The following is a 23074-nucleotide window of genomic DNA, read 5'->3' on the forward strand; positions in this document are numbered from 1 at the left end:
AATGTTTGTTTTCTATTTGACTTACAAGATTTAAAACCTGACATTTCAACTTTTTTTTTTAGACATAAGTCTAATTTTTTTGTGATTAGTATTCACTAAGTTACAGTTCATTTTCTGAGAACTATCAGATTGGACTTCCTTCAGAGGGAGACGAGAGATCATGCATCATGTTAGTTTTCTTTATTTTACAAAAAGCACAACATTTTGTTTTTACTCTGAGTGTACACAAATAAAAGATATTCCACAGATTAAAATTGTGTATAACTCTTAATTGTATGTGCAACATTGACGGAGTATTTTGAGTCTCTTTCACACTGGTAAGAAAAAAAACGCGGTGGTATCGCCGGCGATACCCTCAGACCTCAGAGTGTTAAAGCTGCAGTCTGTAACTCTTGGTTAAAAATGATCCAAAATCAATTTGAGCAGCCAGTGTTCAAAACTATGTCCTTACCTTAGCCCGATTCACAACGGTAAGCTTGTAATAATGTGTTCTAATTTGGGTGGTACTGGTAGGTTTCCGCGGGAAAAGGGTTGTTACATCACGTCTGTTTAGGAGAAGTCCCAGTTACTAGGCTATATCACGTATGAGGATGCTGAAGGTGGCGGATCATTTATAGCCTTTTCTCATATCAGCTGGATAAATTAAACTTAATTTGATGGCGGATTGTATGGTGTGACAATTAGAGATTAGACTGTACAGAAAATGAAATCTACAGGTAACGCTAATACACACTAAATATAGTCACCCAATGCTGATGTTTTTTTTAACATTAACAATTTGAGAACAAAGTATAACAATAATAATCTGCATAGTTTTATGTGATATGATCGAAGCGATCATTAGATTTAATCACCGTTGGCAGTGCGATTTATTGTAATGCTTTTCCCCCTCTCGGTCAGAACAAAGGTGGCAGATGTTACTTGTTCGGATGACATTTTCCTGTGAAAATTCTTATTTTAGTCATACTTCCAAGATTCAGAATCTGATTCCAAAGTACAGTATCCACCAGTGCGGTGACTGACAGCCACACATACTCAAAACATTAGATTCATTCGCGCTTGAGGAGCCGAGCCAATGTACAACCCACGAAAAGATGATAATTCCTCAAATAACTACAATTGCAGGTTTCAAACAGAGAAGGCGATAAAGAGGCAAAACTTACGGACTGCAGCTTTAAGATAGTAACAGGCTATAATAATAACAACAGGCTCAGATTAGCAGTTTCCTGGTGTAAAATCACAATGGCCATACCTAAATTTCAATTTTTTATTTTATTTTTTTTTTGCATTCATTACGTAGTAATTTAAAATGGAAATTTGTAGTGCTCATACAGCAATCCTGGTTAAAAGTATGCAAACAAATTTGTTTTGCTAATGGAAGGGGCAACTAAAAGAGAGAAGGTAATTATATTCTGATAACTGCAGATGGACTAAAGAAAAAACATTCATGTTGATTATTAAAATTTATTGTGTACAGTATAAAGGTTTGGAAATAAGTGTTGAGTACCAAGTAAAAAATGATTTTGGTTTGGTTTTTGGTAGAAATACTTAAACAGTCTGTTACACATTTTAAGATGTACCTTTGATCAAATACAGTGAGAAAAGCAGACCATACGCAGACCCAGACAATTCATATTTACGGAAAAAATAAAAAGCTGCCTGGACAGTGGTTAAAAGCATAATCCTAGTACCGTAGCAACATTACAGACTCTTAAATGAACAATCCTATATAATTTCTTAAAAAGGACCATATTAAATCAGTGCTCTCAGTCTGTTGAGAAATTAAATGGCAAACAGTGTTCTTGCTGAAATCAGTCACTGTCTGCCCCCTGCTGCTGAGATAGTGTATAAGTGTGTCAGGATAAGAGACCATTAAAATGATTAAAATTGGAAAGAAATATATTCTTAACTAAAATACATGTTAAAACAAACAAAAAACAAAAAAAGTCAAGCATCAGAGTGTGAATATAGTAAGGTCGGACCTCAACCTGTCCATTTCAGCTTTAATCCAATATGAATCAATAAGTAGCAAAGAATTCCTTTCTCTCAACACTGTCCAATTCCCCAATGAAACACTGACTGAGAGAAACAAATCTACATTATTCAAAGGATTCAAGTGCAAAACATTTGCTAACAAGTGCGCAAATCACACCCACAAAAGACAGGAGATGAAAAATGCGCAAAAGTACGTGAAAAAAATAAACAGTGTGACAATACATAATGATGTGATTTCACAAAAATACCATTTGTTAAAGTCTGTGTATCTGCAATTTACATTTTGTGATTTGACCTCAAACTGCAGCAGAAACATTCGGTCTGAGACAAAACACACACAGCCACACCCTCCATGAGGATCAGTTCTCTGCAGACGCCCGTTTACTTTTCATGCTAAACCACCGGGATATGGGAGATTTTTTCTTGACTTTTTCTTTCTTTATATCTGCAAATGGTAGAGCATAACACATACTTAACTGTAAGGTACATAAAGTTCATTTCAAGAGGTCATTTACTAATGGTGACCACAGTCTCATTTGATTCCACAGAACACCAGTAACAGCTTCCAGGGCTTTCAGACCATTTTTATGTCATGAATTGCAAATGGTTATGACTTTTGCCCACATTTATGCATTGGTTTAATTAGGTTGGTAAATTATACATTTTATGATAACTCATTTTAGCATATAAAATGCAGACAGATCATTAGCTAAGGCTAGATACCCATGTTTTCCATTAGTGATCATTAAATCAAAATTGGTAGCAAAACGTGGCATATATAAACATGCACTGAGTAATTACTCTCATGATTCATAGCAATTTGAGTTGGTGGGCGGAGAGTTGAACAGGTACTAGTTATTCCAAATAGCAAACTTTAGTTTTTGCATCAGTGATAGAAACTAAAAAAAGAAAAAGAAGCTGGGTTAAAAGTGCCAACAATATTGTGAAATTAATGCATGTTTTTAGATCTGAAAACTTTCCAAGCTTTCCACATTTAGCACATCGGACACTAATGCCTTTAAATGAAAATGTTGCCCTTGCCTTGAGTAAAATCTCATGTGCAGTAGGATTTACTAAAATGGTTTACAATTACACACTAAATATATAGGTTTATACTATTATGTTGACTAGAAACAGACACTAAACATTAGCAAAAATAATCCTCTGTGCCATCATTGAACAAATGGTGACAATAAACAATTGTCTCTCTGTTGCCAGCCTCTCAATATTTGCAAACAGGAAGGGATGTTCATTTTGAATCATTTAACAGAATGGACTATAATAAATAGAGTTGGCTGCACATTTCTGCCTCTTTAAAATCAGAGCCAGCTGGTACACAGTAATCGGTTTCTAGCTAGGGAAATGTAATCTAATCTATTGTACAAAAACTGCTGGGGAAATCTGTGGCAATTTCTGTTAAATTTCCTTACAATATTATTTATTGTTAAAGGTTAAATATTTACTTCCTTTGCTCTAGTTTCTCCATATTTTTTTCAAAGCCCAATGGGGGAAAAATATGTAAAACATTTTTATTGTCAGGGTTTGATGCTACATAATCATACTTACCAAGATCCTGCATCATCTTATTCAGCTGCTCATCCTCCTCTTCCTCTCTGTGGATGCAGGTGTAAAAAGAGCCACAAATGTCACATTATGTAAAGGTTTTAGATATTCAATAACAGTCTGGTTAAATATAAACAATATTAAGTTTAAACAAAGAAATTAATATTGTGCATAGTATTATAAAGCAAAATGTTTTTAATTTTTTCATCAAAATTATGTATATGCAAGAAAATTCAGAAAAGTATTCTGTTTATTTATGCAATATTAAGCAGTAAGATAAGATTAGGTAAGATAAAGCAATATGATATATGATATTATATAATATGATCAGTGTTGGTGGTAATGCATTACAAGTACGTAATCAGATTACTTTTCCCAAGTAACTAGAAATTACTTTTTCAAATAAATAATGCAAGTTACTCTGTTTTCCCATGTATTGACTGACAGCTCTCCTGTCCCCATGTTGAGAGAAATCAGGAGTAAGTGCAGAGGTGTTGCATGTAAACATGATGGTTATAGTAGTTCTAGACTAAATGTGAGAATGCATTTACTCATCTCACTTGCACAAAGAGATATGATATGAGATATATGATATATGTTGCATCCTGCACACCTCAGTCTGTCTTCATCCAGCCCCTCTATTATGGCGTTCCGGTCATTCACTATCTCCACAAGTTTGGCCATCAGCTCCTCCTCTCGTTTACGATCACGAAAGGTCTTCAGACTATCTATGGGATAAAAAAAATAATTGTGTAGCCAGATTAGATTTTACATAGAATGTGATATGAAGCAGTTAAGTCTTTAAACAAATTAGACCTCTTGAATAAGACCAAATCAAGCTGTTTGCATTTACTACAATAGTCTACACAAAGCTTCATCAGCATCCTGAGATGCAGTGACCCCAAAAAGTATGAATGCCATAGCGTTATACAAACAAAATATTAAACCAAGTGGATGATGCTAGACTTTTTCCAGTGTCGTACCAACCTGGTTTCTCCATTAGTCTCCTGAGCTCGGCCTCAACACTGGGCTGCTCTTCTTCTAGATCCTGCGTCTTGGCACTATCATAACAGACAATAACACTGTTCAATACACAGAGCACTCAGAAATACAGGATATTCACTATCAGCTTTCAACAGTTTGCACATACATGTACACAAGCTCGGATTCGCGTCTCATGTAGACCTGTTTGTTTCGGATGAGGGTAAACCAGTCCACCATTAAGTCATTCATTAATGTGTCCTCTTGTCCTTCTGAAGAAAGAAAAAAAGAAAAAAAGAAAAGAAATGAAAGATTCCTTTAAACATCATTACATTCACAGGGCTTAGATTAAGCCAGGATTAGGCCTTAGTTCAATTAGGACATTTAAGTAGCTTTTATAAACATGCCCTAGAAAATACATTACTGGTGTGCATCTTGAGAAAAAACAAAACAATAAAACTGACATATTCTAATATATGTCAGTGCAAGTTGCTTCAGTTAAAACAGCTCAAACATGCATTTTAGTCTGGGACAAAGCCTTATCTATTAAACCGGGGGAAAATGTTAAGAGCTGACAATATACATTTGTAATATTTGTCTCCACCTGCTGGAGCACCAGAGGACAACATCAGTCTATGAATGCTTACGTTTCAATAAGCATGTTTAAATAATGCTTAGAGCACCAAAACATTCTAAAACATAGATCCTCTTTTCTGAGTTCATTATTTCATAGTAAGGATGAATCAAAACTTTCATATAGGCATTGTTATGAAGTTAAAAAAAAAAAAAAAAAAAGAAATGAAAGTTTAATGAAAGTCACCGTGAAATCAAAATTGACTTTTTTTTTAATATTGCATTATTATAATAAATTTGTCCATGCACTTTAAAAAAAAAAAAAAAAAAAAAAAAATTAATTTGCCCTCATTGTAATCTTTAGTCAAAATCTCTTCCCCTCCCTCTAACAGCGACATCATCTCTTCTCTTCTCTGATGAGGCGTTTACGGACGCGAGGGCGGGACAACCTGTCACTCACATGAAATCACAGCAATGGACCCTTTTCACATTCTCAGAAGAGGAAGTCCAATAGCAAAAGAAAAAAAGGTAACACTTTACTTGAAGGGGTGTGCATAAGACTGACATGACTCCATCATAATCATGACATGACACATGTCATGAATAGGAAGGAGGTTTTATGAATGTTTATGACAACTGTCATTAAGTGTCATTCGCTCAGTTATGTCATTTTTAATGCAAAGATGACATTGCTTGAGATGTCCGAGTTACGACAACTTGACATAAACCAACACATCATAACCTGTCAGTGTCTTTGTCATGACAACTTGACATTATTTAGCTTTATGTGTTAACATTACATTAAACTGTCATGTGGTTGGTTTTGACATTGGCTGTCATGAGGCCATTATAATAGTGTCATGAATATGTATCTTGAGCTCAAGTAAAGTGGAACAAATTGAACTTGTCATTAAGTGACAATACTCTGACAAATAATTTTATAACAGCGTCATGACTATTTTTCATTTCATGTTTTTTTGTTTTTTGTTTTTTTTTAAGTTTCCTCCAACAGAAGGTCAGATAATAGACAATTTCAAATTTCTTAAAAAAGATGACACTGTTATAAAATAATGGTAACACTTTATTTTAGAGTCTTTTAACTAGTTGCTTATTACTATTAGCATTCATATGGCTAAAATATTGGCTATTTATTAGTACTTATAAAGCACATATTAATGCCTTATTCTGCATGACCTTATTCTACATTCTTAATCCTACCCAATACCTAAACCTAACAATTAACTATAATAAGCAGTAAATTAAGAGTTTATTGAGGGAAAAGTCATAGTTAATCATTTTTATATGTGTTCCCTATACTGAAATGTTACCAAAATAATGTAATGTAATGTTAACCCATAAAACTAAGTAGTTTTTTAAGTTTGATAATTAATCTGCTATGTCATGTTTATGACAGGTTATGATGTTTTGCTAATGTCAAGTTGTCATGACAAAGACACTGACAGGTTACGATGTATTGGTTTATGTCAAGTTGTCGTAACTCGGACATCTCAAACAATGTCATCTTTGCATTAAAAATGACATAACTGACCGAATGACACTTAATGACAGTTGTCATAAACATGCATAAACCCTCCGTCATATTCATGACATGTGTCATGTCATGATTATGAAGGTGTCATGTCAGTCTTATGCACACCCCTTCAAGTAAAGTGTTACCGAAAAAAATTTCAACTTTCCACAACTTTCCAAAAGAAGGAAAATGTATAGAGATTGATTACGTTGGTCAGAAGAGACAAAACTGTCAAATTTGCCATCACTCCCTCAGCCGTTGTATTAGAAACACCCTCGCAGCAGTATTCACTTGTTTTTTTGTCATTTACTGACAAGGTAATATAACAATATTTAGTGTTACAAATGCGTATTAAATTTTTTAAATATGAAAAACTAGATTTACGATGTTGATAACTGTGGAAATGCATCAGTCTGAGAAAAGTGTCCATTCCAAATGACAATAATCCAAGCAATTCTCAAACAAATTCAAGCAATACCCTAAAATTTTTTTTTCTTGTTCTAGAAGCCATTTGTCACATTAGGGAAGGAAAGACAATTGCAACAAGTTGCTACTGAAATTTAAAAAATGTGATGATACCAGCATTTCCCCTAAGCATTTTGAGCGCTGTTGAGCGGATTCTTAAACACCTCTGACTGGCCACTATGTTCATGCACTCAACAGATATGTCTGTAATTGGCTACAATGATCAACGCTTCAAAAACATGTTGTAAATAGACATCTTTGACACTTTTCACTGAGCACTTCTACAGATACACACTGGAGTGTTTGAAAGCAGATAGAAGCTGATAGACGGATCCGCTGATAGACGCCTGCTTTAGATCCAATAGATCCACTTCTCGGTAAAATAAATCTTCCTTTGTCATGTGAGTCTCTATGTATTCCTTCATATTATTTGAATAACTGTAAAAAGTGAGATGTTTTTTAGAGTGTGTGTTTTTGTACAGACCCTCATCACATTGTCTGAGTTGTTTTTCCAGCTCTACTCCTCTTTTCTGCAACTCGTTCATATTCATCTCAATTTCCTTCAGTTCTTTCTGAATGTCTTCTTTCGGAATGTAGCCCGGCTAAAGCAAACAAACACAGAATATGTCAAATGTGAACTTTTGCACATTACTCTGTACAGATCCACAGTGGTTTATTTATTCAATGCTTTTTTTTTTTTAGTCTATCTGAGGAACTGAATAGAGTCTGGGCTTACTATGAAGTCACTCTATTTTGATTCTAGCAGTCTATTCAAACATAACTCTGCCCCAAAGGTCCTTTTGACTCTCCAAAACAGTCTAAATAGGCCCCTTGACAAAATAATCCCTCAACACTCACACACATCAGTGCAGACAGAAATGCACAAGACCAGATAACACATGTAATTATTGTTTTGACACACACCTTGTGCGATTTGTGAGTTTCAGTCCCTGAGGGACTAACGGGAGATACACTGCTGCCACTGCTGGAGTCTGGAAGAAAGACAGAGAGGAAAACAGACAGATGAACGGAGAAATTGAGAGAGAGAGAGAGAAAAAAAAAAAAATGAAAGTACTGCAATCAGTGCTCCTTTATTCATGTTAACACAATTAATACTAATGTTAACATATTAATGCAAGTTTGGCTGTACCTGGCACCCTTACAGAAAGTATCATGGTATTACCTTGGTTTTTGGACACAGTACCATGTATATAAAGTTAATTACATCAAGTTGATATCTTCTGAAATAAGTTTGAAGGACTGTGTGTATATCCTGATGTGTGAATATATGGCAATCATACACTGCAAAAATATCCTTAAATCAGCTTCTTGATCTTGTTTCACACAAACAAGACGCATTTACCCGAGAAGCAAAATTGTACTGTTTTCAGCAGTGTTGTTATTGTTAATTAAAATCATTAAAAATCGTTTTCAGTGATTGTACACTCTAAAAACTGCTGGGTTAAAAATATCCCAAGTTGGGTTGGAAATGGACAAACCCAGCGGGTTGGGTTAAATGCTTGCCTAACCTGCTAAACAATAACTCAAATATTGTTTAAAAATTACTGTATTGCTTGCTTAAAATGAACCCAAAATATGTTGGAAATTAACATTTATTAATAAGTTTAATGAACAATATTTAAACATTTGTTAAATTGCTTATTAATAAATGTTCACCTTTTGATTATTTTTGTTGCCTCTAGTAATTATGCGTCTGATCTTTAATTTCTAACCTATTGGTTTGATTATCAGCCAGACATATAGTAATTTAACAATAACAATAGTTAGATTGAATAAAACGCTGGGTTTGTCCATTTTCAACCCAACTTTGTTGTTTTTAACCCAGCATTTTTAGAGTGTAATGAAGCCAAAAAAACAAAAAAAAAACAAAATATAATATAAACAAAAACTTAAAAGGTGCTACAGAGGATCTTTTCATCGACTGAGAAACCAAAGACTGTTAGTGAGTTTTTGCAATGAGCGCATGCGTAAGAACAACCCCCCTCCTTCACAGCTCATTTCGAGGGAACGCCTCCCAAAACTCGTGCACGAGTATTGGAAAACGAGTGTTTACCACCGGCATTCGCTGTGTCGTGTTAGTGGATTCATTATGTCGGACTCACCGCAGGTAACTCATAATCTGCAGTTGTTACTCCTGTCTCCTGACAAAAACATTGCATGCGGCGCCTGTAGAGTGTGGAAAGTTACTGGAATGCGCAGCCGCGCACGTCTCTCACAAGGAACGTCATGGCAGTGATTGACAAGCCAGAGGGCCAATCGTTTACGCGATCATTGCGTAAACGATTGGCTGATGTTTTTAAGGCCCTACCTCGTGCACAGATGATGTATATTAATATTATTCCTTTCAGTGCACCTAATAAATAGTCTTTTATCAGTTAGTAAAGACAGTTTCAAGTAATATTGCAAAAATGTATGAAACAAAACATCTCCTGTAGCACCTTTAAAAAGGCCAATTTCAAAATATTAAATTCTATAATAGTATAATAATAGGGAAAAATCTCTTTTTCAGAGGAAGTATTTTATCTTAACTGTGGTATTTTATAAGCATAAATCTATATAATTAATAATTTTGTTAAGCACAACCCTCCGTTTTAACTTTTATATTATATTATAAACTCATATATATTTTATGCTTACAAGCTTATGCTTAACCCCTTTTATAAAATTCATTGCTTTATTATACATTGCTAAGTATTTGTTGTGTGACCTCCACTTTTGAATAAAGATTTTTATATATATATAATATATATTATACACACACACATTATATTTCTTATAAAAGAAATATTTGACAAGTCCATTTCCTCACATTTTCCTCAGGTCTTACCACTAGGTTTAGGCCCATTTTTCATCGGGCTAGGCGAGGGCGCTTTGGGGGAGCTGATGCTAATGGAGATGCTGGTGGTAGATGGAGCAGGAGTGGATATCGTGGTGATTCCAAGACCTGATGTCCGTGGAGAAGAAGCTGCTTCTGGCTTTTTGGAGGGTGAGCCGGTGTTTTCTATAGGACTGGCAGTTCTAATAAATAGGAAACAAGAGAAAGATATTAAACTTTTCTGCTGTGTTTCTGAGCCACTAAACGTTTAGCATCCCTTCTCTCACCTCTGACGGGTGAAAGTTTGGGAGGGTGGGGCAGGAATTTAAAGGGCTAGTTACAGGTGAAAGATCTTCATGGGGGAAGTGCTTGTGCAATGAGCTCTATCGCTCGGGGCACTATCAGATACGACCCACCGCTGGTCTTATTGGGCGCAGCGGGTTTACACGGCCATCAAGAGAACCAATCACAATAGAGCATGAAGAAGTGGGAGGGACAGACCTTCTGGAGAATGAAGCAGTTAATCAATGAAGAGCAGGATTATTTGGTTAGGGAAATCATATAGAGAAGAAGATAATTTTACTGAGAAAGAACATGACATAAAATGATTCATCTATTCACTGTACACAAAAGAACAAGGCAGTATTAGTACAAAGATCAGAAGCTGGTTTCATTTGGTTGAGACGATGGAAATGAGCAAACTTACTTCACAGGCTTGAGCATGGACCTCCAGCCAGATGGAGCTGTATCATTTTCTGAAATTACATCAAAAGATTTGAATTATAGCTAAATAGCTTATAAAGTTTACATACATTTTTTTACCGACCCAAACTTTTTAACAGTGTATTTTATACCTCTAAATCGTATAAACCTCAAATGGAAACGTGACATGACACTTTATATTAATATAGTTAATTAATATACATTTTAAAAACTTATTTGTTTTTTAAATTATAATAATGTAAAACGTCATGTCATGTTTCCATTAGAGGTTTTGAGGGTTTTTTTTTTCTTTCACAGGAATGCAATCAAAAACCAACAAAAGCTTTTGATACTGATTTTGAATATATCCTAGTTTAAAGTCACTGTAAAGTGAGGATTTTAAGCATCTATATTAAATAACGTATCAAAAGGTACAGAAAAATCAAATCCGTCAAGCAAAACTATCTCTGCAAACAACCAATAAGACCCAGCTCTGTAAATTATCAATCTAGAAATGACAGTATATTGGCGAGTTCATCTTCCTCACCCTTGCTGTTGGATGACAGCGTGCTCACAGGCCTGGATAAGGTTGTATCTTTGATCCAGAATGGTGCTGTAGCGGCGGGGGCAGTAGGTTTCACATCGGTATCCAGTGCTTTGAGACGCACCCTACTAAAGGTGCCTTTAGCACCCGATTCCACAGGGGAAACATTACTATGGAAACCAAAGTGAGAGAAGAATGTGTTAATGGATGTGTATTTGTACACTAACACGTCAACAAACACTTCAACATGGATTTAAACAATACTCAAGTACATATAGAGGGTATAATTCTGTTTTATCATGATCCTTTATCACTTGTTTTCATAGGGTGGAAGTATACAAGGCCAACTATGTAGGTGAATGTAGCTCACCTGACACTTGCTTTCAGCCCAACTGAACTCGGAGACGAGTTGTTATTTTTTTCCACCGTCACCATCTTTCCGATCACAGCCTTGGCTTTCTCTTTTTCATTCTCCTTCTCTTTTTCTGTGTCCTGTGTTTTTGCCCAGTCTCCCACCCGTAGCAGAACTCGGCTTTTACCTGCTCCTGCAGTGATTTTAGGCGTTGTACTCTCTGTTGTAGGAGTTTTAAGGCTTGCTGGGCTCACAGATGTAGTTGAGGTGTATGGTGAGGTGCTCTTACTGGCAGGCACAGTACTGCTGGGACTACTGCTGGGACTGCTGCTGGACTCAAAGAATCTAACCAAGAAAACAAAACCAATATTAAAAGGTTCTGGTCAGTACAATTAGTTGAACATTTAGTCAAGTTATGGTCTATAACCGATAAAAAATTCTCTCCATACTATGGAAGTCAGTGGTGCCCCACAACTGTTTGGTCAAAAACATTCTTCAAAATATCTTTTGTGTTCAGCAGAGCAAAGAAACTCGTATAGGTTTCTTTGGAACAACCTGATGGTGAGTAAATGACAATTTTAATTTTTAGGTGAACCATCCCTTTAAGGTTACGTTTACATGACAACGATGTACTAAAAACAGAAATGTTTTTCCTTTACATTTTTGAAAGGTTTCATGTACAGATGACAACGTTGTCAAAACGATCCCCATTCTCACAGTTGATTGAACGAAAATTATTAAAATGATTAAAAACGCTGTATTACACTGCCAGGCCAGTAGATGGCGACATCACTTTGTAAAGAAACACTATGTGCCTAATGTTTTCACAAATGTGCATTTTTTTTTTTTGTTTACATGGAGACGATAATGGTAGTGTTTTCAAAAACTTGCACTTTGAAGCCCATTTTTAAAAGTTTGCATTTTCAGGCCCCAAATCGCTGCTGTCGTATAAATGAACAGCCAAAACGCATAAAAAGTTTGTGAGTTTAGGCATCTGGGGCCGTATTCACAAAACATTTTATCTTACCACTAAGAGTTCTCCTAAATAGCAGTAAAGGTTCTTAGCTAAGAGTTTTTTCTTAAAACCTATTCACAAAGCTGCTGAGACAAACATTTACTAAGGAATAGACTGAAGTCTTAAGCTAAGAGTAAGGGCGGGGTTGACCTTGTTGCTATGGAGTATACACACAGTGATTGGCTGATGGGGGAGGAGTCAGCGATTTAATCATAGAAATATTGTAGAATGAAAAATAAAGGTTTTAAAATGCAAATGTTGCCCTATTCAAATAAATATTTTTTAATAAAAAAGTCAAAATAAAATGTTGCCATTGTTGCCATAAAGGTTTTAAAATAGGACAATATTTATTTATTTGTTAAAGATTTTTTTTTTGGCATCTCATTGTAGATTCAAATCTATAAATCAAAATGTATTGCATTTATAAAGAAAAAGTTCAGCAACTAAGGCTCTATCGCTATTGCCTCAATGGTGTACAGAGTCTTTGGGTGGATTAGGACTGTTTGTGATTTGGTCTTAGTGACTTAGGAGTCCTCTTGACTACTCCTAACGTTTCACAGACTTAGAAGCTAGTTTTAGCGCTAAAATGCTTTGTGAAATACTCTTAGAGCAAAAATTTAGAACTCCTAAAATTATGACTGACAGGCCCATTATTTTTAAGAGTTTCTCCTAAATCGGCAAGTTAGGAGCTACTTTTAGCCTTAAGATGTTTTGTGAATACGGCCCCAGAACTTTATAATGTATAGTATGAAAAATGTATATTTATTTTGAGATTTACAATGTTAAATTATTAGAGTTTCTAAAGATCAACTTTAAATGAGCATTGCATGACAGTAAAGGGAGATCTAAAATGTAAAAAATTGGGGAAATGATAATACACAATTAAATATCCAATACTGGCCAATAAACCGATAAATACCAATAAATTAAAAGTTGCAATATTAGCAGACATGACACCGTCACATATCATGCATCCCTAAATACAATTCAACAATCTGATATATGATAAATTCTTAAACCACCCATATTTTATGGAATTTAGCACTATTAAAGTATAGGTAATAGGTTCAGCTTACATTTTTGTCATTTTGTTATGCGTTTAGTGGTTATTTTTTCTATTTATTTTAAATTGTTTTATTTTATATAGCCTTCATTTATTTTTATTTTAGTTTTAGTCATTTTGGTACTTCAACAAACATTTTTAAGTTAACTGACAAGGCAACATTTCTATTTTCTTTCAAGTTTTTAATCTAATATTTATAATTTATTTCAAACGAAAACGTTTTTTATTTTACATTAAAGGTGCTCTAAGTGATCCTGGGTGGAGTAACTTCCTGTTGACGTTTGAAGTGTTGTCAAACAAAACAAAGGCTTCCTGAAACATTCATGAAGCAGTCATTCTTGTCAGTTATTGGCTGGAGCATGTTTATTATGTTTCGTGGTCCAGGCTGCACCAGTTTGTTTTTATTGCCATTTTCGGAGCTTGTGGCGACTACAGAGACCGCGTCTTTTTACAGTGTGTTCAGGGGACAGGAAGCTAGCGGATAGTGAGGAGATGTTTGCTGTATGTGACAAAAAATGTTTTGGCCTAAAAACGCGTGATATCGCTTAGAGCACCTTTAACAACACTGATCCGAAATGCAAGAGAAACACATTTACACTGTCAGTCAGTACTGATCACAAAGTATTTTTTTTCCAAAATCTACATTTTTTTACAAAGAGAATATCAGAATACTGAACCAAAAGACATTCACCTCTTTCTGGCTTCTTGGCTCTTCTGTGCGCTGTTGCTTACAGCTTTTAGAGGCTCTGTGGGTGTTCTGGGGTTGAAGGAGGTTTTCAGAGTTGTTATCTCTGGTGTTGGAGTTGTTTTTGGTGCTGGCGTGAGCTGAACTGCTGGAGAAGGTGTGACGTCTAACCCACGGGCGGGTGTACGGTCAGTTTTATTGGCCAGCCAACCCGGTTTAGATGCGTTAGGTGTTAAACCAGCTTTTCCAGTACCTCCACCTGATGCATTCTGGTCAGTCTTGGTTATAAAGGTAGACTGCGTCTTCGGTGGAGGCACTGTGATGTGTGTGGTCGTTGTGGTTAGAGGCCTCTCTGTGCTTGTGTGTGTCTTGCAGATGAAAGTGCCTGGTTCTTTTCCAGCCTTGTAGGTGCCAGAGAGAAGAATAGTGGAACACTCTCTGCATCTGTTGACAAGGGAGGTTGAAATGAACAAAACAATACAGACTTAAACACAGAAGAAACCGTGCATTTGCAATTGCCGGTCCCAAACTCTGGAACAGTCTCCCGAATTCATATTAGAACTGCCCCTTCTATTTTGGTTTTTAAAAATTGACTTTAAACGCAACTATTTTTATCAGCTTTTCACCTTCCTTGAACCTTCTCTGCCTCTGTGAGTGCATCTCATGTTTGTTTGGTTTGTATACTTTTATTGCACATCATTTTTGTCAAACTCAGTTGCTTTTAAATGTGCTATACAAATAAATATTGTACCGTACTGTATTGTCAAAAAAAAAAAAAAAAAAAAAAAAAAGGGGTAGGGGTACGGAAGAGGATTAGGGCCAAGCAATAATAAAAAAATAAAACCATCTCGAGATTAAAGTTATTAAATTTCGAGAAAAAACTCGTTAAATTTCGAGAAAAAAAGTCTAAATAAAATGTTGAGAATAAACTCGTTAAATTTCGAGAAAAAAAGTCTAAATAAAATGTTGAGAATAAACTCGTTAAATTTCGAGAAAAAAGTCGAGATAAAATGTTGAGAATAAAGCCATTAAATTACGAGAAAAAAGTCGTTAAATTACGAGAACAAATTTGTTAAATAAGAAAAATGTCGTTAAATTTCGAGAAAAAAAAGTCACGATAAAATGTTGAGAATAAAGAAATTAAATTACGAGAAAAAAGTTGTTAAATTACGAGAACAAATTCGTTAAATTACAAGAATAAATTCGTTAACTTAATGACTTTATTCTCAACATTTTATCTCGACTTCTCTCGTAATTTAACGAGTTTTTTCCCGTAATTTAATGAGTTTATTCAACATTTTATCTCGACTTTTTTTCTCGAAATTTAATGAGTTTTTTCTCAAAATTTAACTTTAATCTCGAGATGGTTTTATTTTTTTTTTATTATTGCTTGGCCCTAATCCTCTTCCGTAGTAGGGGAGAGCAGGGCACAACCTAATATTTTTTGACTTTCTTAATTTGTGTAAATCCACTTAAGGTTCAGTCTCTTTATTTTTTAAATTAATTTCACACGTCTAGTAAAGTTATGTGGTTTTGTTTCATTAATACGGTGTATACTTTTCTTTATTTACCCCGAAAGAATGCAAGTGAAATGTGATAACATGCCTCAATGTGATATCTTCCAAAGATTTTTGAATTTTTCCGCATTTTTTGTTTTGTCATGCTGGTTACAATTAGCCCCGCATTAGGTTGTGCCCTGCTCACCCCTATTTGCACTGGATGGCTATCTGATCATTTTATATAAAAAAATAAAAATAAAATAATAATAATAAAATAAAATAAAATAAAATAAAATAAAATAAAATAAAATAACAAAATAAAACAAAACAAAACAAAACAAAACAAAAAAAAAAAAAACCAAAAAAAAAAAATAAAAAAAAAAAAATAAAATAAAATAAAATAAAATAAAATAAAGTGTAAAGGCTTTCCAAGACATCAGAAGGTGAATGATTTCTAGTATATTAGTCAAACAGATATCTATATTCACTCCCTTTTAGTCATGGCAAAAACTACTGTACAACTACTTGTACTGCTATTGTACTAAATGATCAGGTGACAAATCACAATGAACTATGATAGCTGACGAACAGCAAGCTATTACTGACAGGCAGCTATTACAAAAATGTTTCCCACATTATACTGCACACATGAAATCATTGTGATGTCATTTCAAGCATGATTCACTAGACATGTGAGGTGGATGCATTTGCATAGATGTGCTATTTTTACCCTTAAAGTTAAAAATAAATTAATAAAAGGAACAATGGCTCAAAAAAATAGAAGTGACTTACTTAAAGCAATTCCTGTGGTACAGTTTCCCATCTACTAGGTGGCGCTGAACAAGGTGAACATGTTGGTTACACATGCTACAGCTGCTGCTCAGAGATCCTGATTTATTGGCACGTTCAGCCAAAACTTCTCTCTGGAAATGACGACAAAAAAAATCATTTAGTCTCTGTGCAAACACCTCAATATAATGTATATCTCAATCAATCAAGTAATCAATAATTATGACAATATTGACATCAGTTATCTCAGAATAATGTAACCTAAGACAAGGGCAGTGTCCCGTTACACACATTCCACAAAAATAAAGAACTGTCAAACAGTTTAAAGTTCCTATACGAGTTAACAGATGTCAGATAAGTTACATATTGTACCTTATTTTCATTTGCTGGTTTAGGCGTCTTATTCTCTGTGGCTGGTTTAGGTGAGGCAAAAACTTTAGCTGTGACAGGTTGGTTCTTCTTCTCAGATGGTGCTTCATCAGACTCTTCGGCTGGTCTTTTAATCCCCGCCATACCCCCAACTGCACATCCAAAGAGTGAAATTTTTTAGCAATGCTGAAAATGACCACACGGTAAACATGTTTTTAAAGAGGACCTCTTATGCCTTTTTTTTTCTTTTTTTTTTTTTTTACATTTTCAACTTTCTTTAGTGTGTAACGTTGCTGTTGAAAAATGTCTGCAAAATAAAAAAAAAAGTCACTCCAAAGAGAGTTATTCTCTATATCAGTATGAGTTTTCCTATTTGAGTTTGGTTAGTAGTGTGTTGACATTAGAAGAAATGGAAAGTGGAGTGAGATTTCCCCAAACAAGCTGAAGGTGTTGTCCAATCACAACACACTGGTCTAACCGACCAATCAGAGCACATTGCACTTTTCAGAAGGAGGGGCTTCATAAAGACAGGATCTAAACTGGGCCGCGCTTCCGAAAACATCATATAACCACCATTGCTCTTTATAATCAACTTGGCTCACAATGCTTTTGAGAAACGCAGCCCAGAGCATTACTGACGGACTGGGAAGAGAGGTGCAGTAACAATGTACAGTAACTTCTGTGGATATCTGTACATCTGAAAACAATTATAACTTCTGTAAATTGGGTGGGTAACAGCTTTGCAGCGAAAGTACTGAAATTTGTGTGTGTGTATGCGCATGTCTTACTGGGAGAACGTCCATGGAAATAATTGTAGTACTGGGACACATAGGTCAGAATGCTGAGCCGATCAGGCACTTTTAGAGCCACCATGTCTTCGGCATCCAGCAGGGCAGGTATACCCAACTCTTTCTCTGCCACCTCAAAAGCCTGGTTAAAAAAATTTAAAAAAAAAAATGAATGAGAGGGGTAAGAATTACACAAGAGGGATTTAGCTCTCACCATTAAGGATGTTTCAGTATGTGTGCATGTACAATATCGCGGAAACATCTCTGTGGCAGAACAATTGGAGGATTTCCTATTGAAAGCGTTTTTAAATTAATATATTCCTTTTATAAAGTGCTAGACCTGCAGAAATCATTCCAAATTAAGATGTTTGATATCTGCAGGCTGCAAAAGGGAAAGAACATAACTGATACAGTCTGTTGATGAATATTATCCTTGTCTGTTCTATATTACATTTAAAGGCGCAATATGAAACTTTTCACGCTAGAGGTCGCCTATTCAAAACAAAGAAGTAGCTTGATGACGCCAAGATTGAGTGCGGAGTCATGGTAGATGTCGTCTTCACCTCATAGCCGGTGGAAAAGAATCTTGACAGGACTCGGGCAGACATCATGTTCATGGATGAGATAATTAACGCTACTGTAGTATGAAACGGAGCGATGCTGGAGCTGAACGAGGCCGCTGGAGCGATTGCTAATGAGAGAGGAGCGCAACACACGTCTCGAGAGCAGTGGATCTTGTATTATGCCACAGTTGCCGCTTCCGCTTCTTCAGGTCAAGCGCTTCTTCCGCAGAGCTGTTTGATCATATTAGATACATTTGAGTGTGTGGAAAATTATAACGTTACTCTGTGCGTTCGCTCAGCAGCTGCTATGAGACACTTGTTGCGCACTGCAGTAAGCTAAATCGATTAATAAAGTCAAGAAAACGAGATTCAAACAATAAGAGTAAACATGTTGAGCTATATAACAATGAGTTTTCTGTCTATAAATGTATCCAAACAGTTGTTCCCTTGTCTAATAAAACATAATATATTAAAGCGTTTTTGGCGTTTCCTGGTTTTATTTTGTAAAGCGGGTATGACGTCACTAATAGGTGACGCACGGACAATCGGACACATCCATGTCCTGGTTAAAATTTCTTATTTCTCTGGATTTAAACATTCTTGGAAACATCTGGGATAATGCAAGTACACAAGTCAGAATCATTGTTCTAGTGGTGTTTGGATATTTGAATCCAAAAATCTTACATGTTGTGGCTTGAAGTTTTGTTTGTTTGTTTGTTTTACAAATTAAACAACTATATTTCTGCTTTTATCAGCTCTTACAAAGAACATATTGATTGACATTAGCTATTAAAACTGAGGAAGTTGGTCAGTGTTATGCTATTCACAATGGTGCAAATGTCACTAGATCAACTTTTAACACATAGCTTATGAATAGTTAACAATGTTACAATAATGAACAGTTGGGAAAATGTTTGTAATTTGTGGTGATTTTCCATCCTGGGGTAGAACTATAATTTCACCATGCCATTATGCACACACAAAAATGTGAACTTGGCCTGGATTTCTTTGGGAGAAAAAAAAAACAAAAAAAAATAAACAAGAGCAGACATGATCAAGCAGAGAGAAATGAAAAAGAGAGAAAAAAAATCTCTTGATAAAATCTAAATGTAGAGGAATAAGGAGGCATTTCTCTGTAAAGATTCATTCAAGAACTCACAGAACAGGTAATGAGATTCAAAGACCACAAATCTAAATGTAGACACTAGGAATCACTACAGATCATTACTAACACTTCCAAGTCAAAGCTACAGTTGGCTAACAACTGAGAATGTTAAGACTCATTTACTTTGCACACAGTGTATTTTATACATACATTTTCTCCTTTTTTTTCTTATTTATAAAATAGCACAGCACTTAGAGGGGACAAAACATTTCATTACTTTGGCGCTATTACGCATGTGACAAAACGTTGAACTCTTAGTCAGCGCCAGGTTTCTATTTACCTTATCCTGAATCTCCACCCTGTAAACCATGCATTACCTTATCTTAACACTTTCACTTTCTCCGTCTCTCTCTCTCACACACACACACACACACACACACACACACACACACACACACACACGTGTTCAGTTTGGAAAGAGACTGTTGTCCTTACATGCACACAAAGCTATTCATTAGCATTTCTTTTGTACTTTCATTATGCTTTTGTATTCTCTTTCACAATAATGCCCTTTTGGACAGCATTCCTTTTTCCGTGGAAACAGGAATGGAAGTGTGTGCAGATGATGATTTATAATGGTCTACGACAGCACAACATGTGATTCAAATGCCCCAAAAACAGAAGAAACCACAAGAATAGGCCTTGAGCACGCATTCAATCGGTCACATCATAGCCCTGGTCAACCACACATGGGTCAAATAGCTCCATGAGAGGTCTAGGAAACATAACTTCCTGGAATGAAGGAATTTCCCAAAAAACTTAAAGTTGTTGATCTGCTCACTTAAAAATAAAGACCCAAAGCAAGAGCTTTACTAGCAGAGGCCATAATAGAGCATATTTATATTTCACAAAAAAACTTTTATTCTCTAGTTCTTTTTTGTGGGAATGCTTTAAAGAACCTAAAACTGTAATGTATAAACAACTTATTTTTTAAAACTGAAAGAAACGTAAAGTCAATCCAAGAAACCCACAAACACAAAGATAAAGGTTCTAAAATGGTATTCACATTAAGAAAAAAATGGTTCTTTTAAGAACTGTGCACTGAAAGATTCTTTGGGGAACCAAACATGGTTCTTCTATAGCACAAAACCCCTTTTGGAACCTTTATTTTTTAAGAAATGTTAATCTTCCTTTTTCATATAGTTGATAATCACTTTAAAGGGCTGTCAGTCATATGAGGAAAAGTGTTAACTATTGTGGAGACAGTTAAAAGATACAAAAAAATAGGTCATCGTATGGTAATGGAAACTACAGGGGGGAAAAAAAGTGATAAAAGTTGATAAAGATAGAGTAAATTAATAATATCTTACCCGTTGATTGTTCTCGTAAATATTTTCCTTGCTCAAAGAGTCAAAGTCTCTGCAAGAGAGCAAAGTAAACATGAGTGAGTGAACAGAAAAGGGATTTTCCCATGCCAAATGTTAACAATGTAAATCTGACACTAATACAAACACAAATAAAGGATGTAGGCTACCAATGCAGTGTCATCACAAGTGCCTGATACCCACTTGAAACAACTAGAATGTTAGAAGATGTAAACGGTGAATAAACACAAAGTTTGAGTATTTTAAGCACATAATCTGTTTCCCAAGATCTAAAATAGGTTTTTAAAGTTCCAACATTCCCATCATAACATCTAGCTTGAAATTATAAATTTTCAAAATGTTTGTACTAAGTTCTAATTTAATGTAACTCAAGTTCTAAAAGTTCTAATATCCTGGTCCTAGATGAAAAAAAAAAAGTGATTTTCTTAGTCATGAAGGACTAAACATTTAATAATATTAAGTTTTAAGGTATAGTACCCATGTTATGTTCCTAAATTCTAAAGGTCTAAGAAGTCCAATTTTTCCTAAGTAATACATTTCTTCACCATGAATTCTAAAAGTTCACATATTTCTAAAAGGAATAAAACGTTTACTGATGTCATCTTACGTTCTGAAATGTTATGCCCTCGACACAAGTTCTGTTTTGAACCACAATTCTAAATGTTCTAAAGTCTGATAGGACTGTAAACAAACTCTACGTTTGAATGTTAAGCATTTAAATGCTCGTCCAAATTTCAGAAGCTGTTCTTTCTGAGCACAAAGCAACACCAACCCGCGCGTTTGTTCTGTGGGGGATGTTACTTACATCAACTCCGGTCTGTGTTTGTGAATTAGAGCGCAGAACGCCAAACCGTCCCGGAAAGATGTGGTCATGTTGGTGATCGACACGTCCCGGTATCCTTCACATTGGATTTTGCACCACTGTTGAAGCGCCTTCACAGCAGCCATGGTGCGAATGCGATTCAACCCGGGACTAGTACTTTAAACTGAACACGGAATCTGGAATCGCCTCCTTCCTTCCAATGGGATCTCGAAAGCTGAATGTTGAACGCTTTTGGTTTTTTCACTCACCCACACCAAGTGATTTCACCCTCAGCTGAAGTTGAGAAACCCCTGAAACTCCTGAGAAGAGTTATGACGTCTTCATGGGTGGAGTTTAAGGTAAGCGTTTTTAAAGGACTTCCCTTACAAGAAATGTAATATAATGGTACCAAATGATAATGTCACGGTACTTTGATAGCCTATAGGCTATAGCATAGCCTTGAGTCATTTACATATTCATGTACCAAGCACTTAAAAGTACCAAAACATGTGTGTTCCATTGCAAGTGCCATGATAATCTTGGAAAATCTATGAATGCTATTTCATTGGTTACAAAGCATCAAACCAAGTGCAAATAAATGCTAAAATGTAAATGTATGAAGTAATTTCCCCTCAAGTTCACACAGGTGACCCACCAGGTGTTGCTCATTACATTAACTATGAGAATGTTATACTAACCTTTGACAACCAGAAAGTGTCCATATACTCAATTTTGAACAAGTACGTGTTGCTTTCTTACACAAACTTATTTTGGGAAATGTTTTGCTTGAAAAGTGTAGGCTACTTTAGATCATTCCTTAAAATAAATGCCACTATCTGATTTTTTTTTTTTCTAATTTCAGACTAAAATGGAATTGGTAGTGTACATACTTTATATTTCTGTAAATCCATGACTTCCTGTGTATTCCTGCAGGTGTTACTTTAGGTGCATTATTGCAGGTCAGTGTTCACATGCAGGTGGTGTTCGTTATGTTCATATGGGTGTGTCTTGGCTGTGTGTTGTTGGACTTGTCTAATCTTGCTGAATCACACTGAAGGAAATACAAAATCGAGGCTTGCACTTTAGACATGATTGACCTTTAACTATTTTAAGATTTGCGTTATATAAACGGTATACATTTTTAGGTAGAAACCAACTTTAAAACTGGACTTTCTGACTTATTTGTTAATATTTAATTATCAACATGTGCCACTGTTTAGTAAGTGTAGTGAATAAATTAATGAATTAATAAAGTTTCACAATAAAACACAGTATATAATTTAGAATGTGTATAAACAGAATCTGTCAAACATTTGAAGACTTGGAATGGTTGTCATTCATTATTTGACCAATAGATGTCAGTAAGAGACCAAATCATAGTTGGGTAGTTTGACAACATTAATGTAAGAGGTAATTTGATATAGGCATACTGAAAAAAATAAAATAAATAAAAATAAATAAATAAATAC

The 23074-nt window shown here is 35.2% G+C and overlaps 1 protein-coding gene across 1 annotated transcript; it reads right to left on the reverse strand.

Annotated features, from left to right (window-relative positions):
- Positions 1-1450: 1450 nt before the first annotated feature.
- On the reverse strand, positions 1451-22510 carry micall2b (mical-like 2b). The gene is made up of 18 exons (XM_048197806.1): positions 22496-22510; positions 21609-21925; positions 20789-20837; positions 17751-17892; positions 16966-17114; positions 16597-16727; positions 14312-14749; positions 11561-11887; positions 11194-11360; positions 10651-10699; positions 9957-10147; positions 8033-8100; positions 7593-7710; positions 4709-4811; positions 4546-4619; positions 4172-4286; positions 3562-3608; positions 1451-2440 (listed from the first exon to the last, which is right to left on the reverse strand). Exons 2-18 carry the CDS (start codon positions 21749-21751, stop codon positions 2355-2357), a joined length of 2397 nt encoding a protein of 798 aa, XP_048053763.1. The 5' UTR covers positions 21752-21925; positions 22496-22510; the 3' UTR covers positions 1451-2354.
- Positions 22511-23074: the final 564 nt, after the last annotated feature.

The sequence above is a fragment of the Megalobrama amblycephala genome, linkage group LG7 (genome assembly GCF_018812025.1).
Source record: "Megalobrama amblycephala isolate DHTTF-2021 linkage group LG7, ASM1881202v1, whole genome shotgun sequence".
In the NCBI taxonomy this organism is placed as follows: domain Eukaryota; kingdom Metazoa; phylum Chordata; class Actinopteri; order Cypriniformes; family Xenocyprididae; genus Megalobrama; species Megalobrama amblycephala.

Excerpts from the sequence above, each read along its gene's own strand:
- micall2b (XM_048197806.1), bottom strand. The coding sequence starts at position 21,751 with ATGGCTGCTGTGAAGGCGCTTCAACAGTGGTGCAAAATCCAATGTGAA. Across the intron at positions 17,115-17,750 it reads TTTCCATGGACGTTCTCCCA|TTGGGGGTATGGCGGGGATT; the intron begins GTAAGACATGCG and ends TTGGATGTGCAG. Across the intron at positions 2,441-3,561 it reads TAAGATGATGCAGGATCTTG|ATATAAAGAAAGAAAAAGTC; the intron begins GTAAGTATGATT and ends TACCATTTGCAG.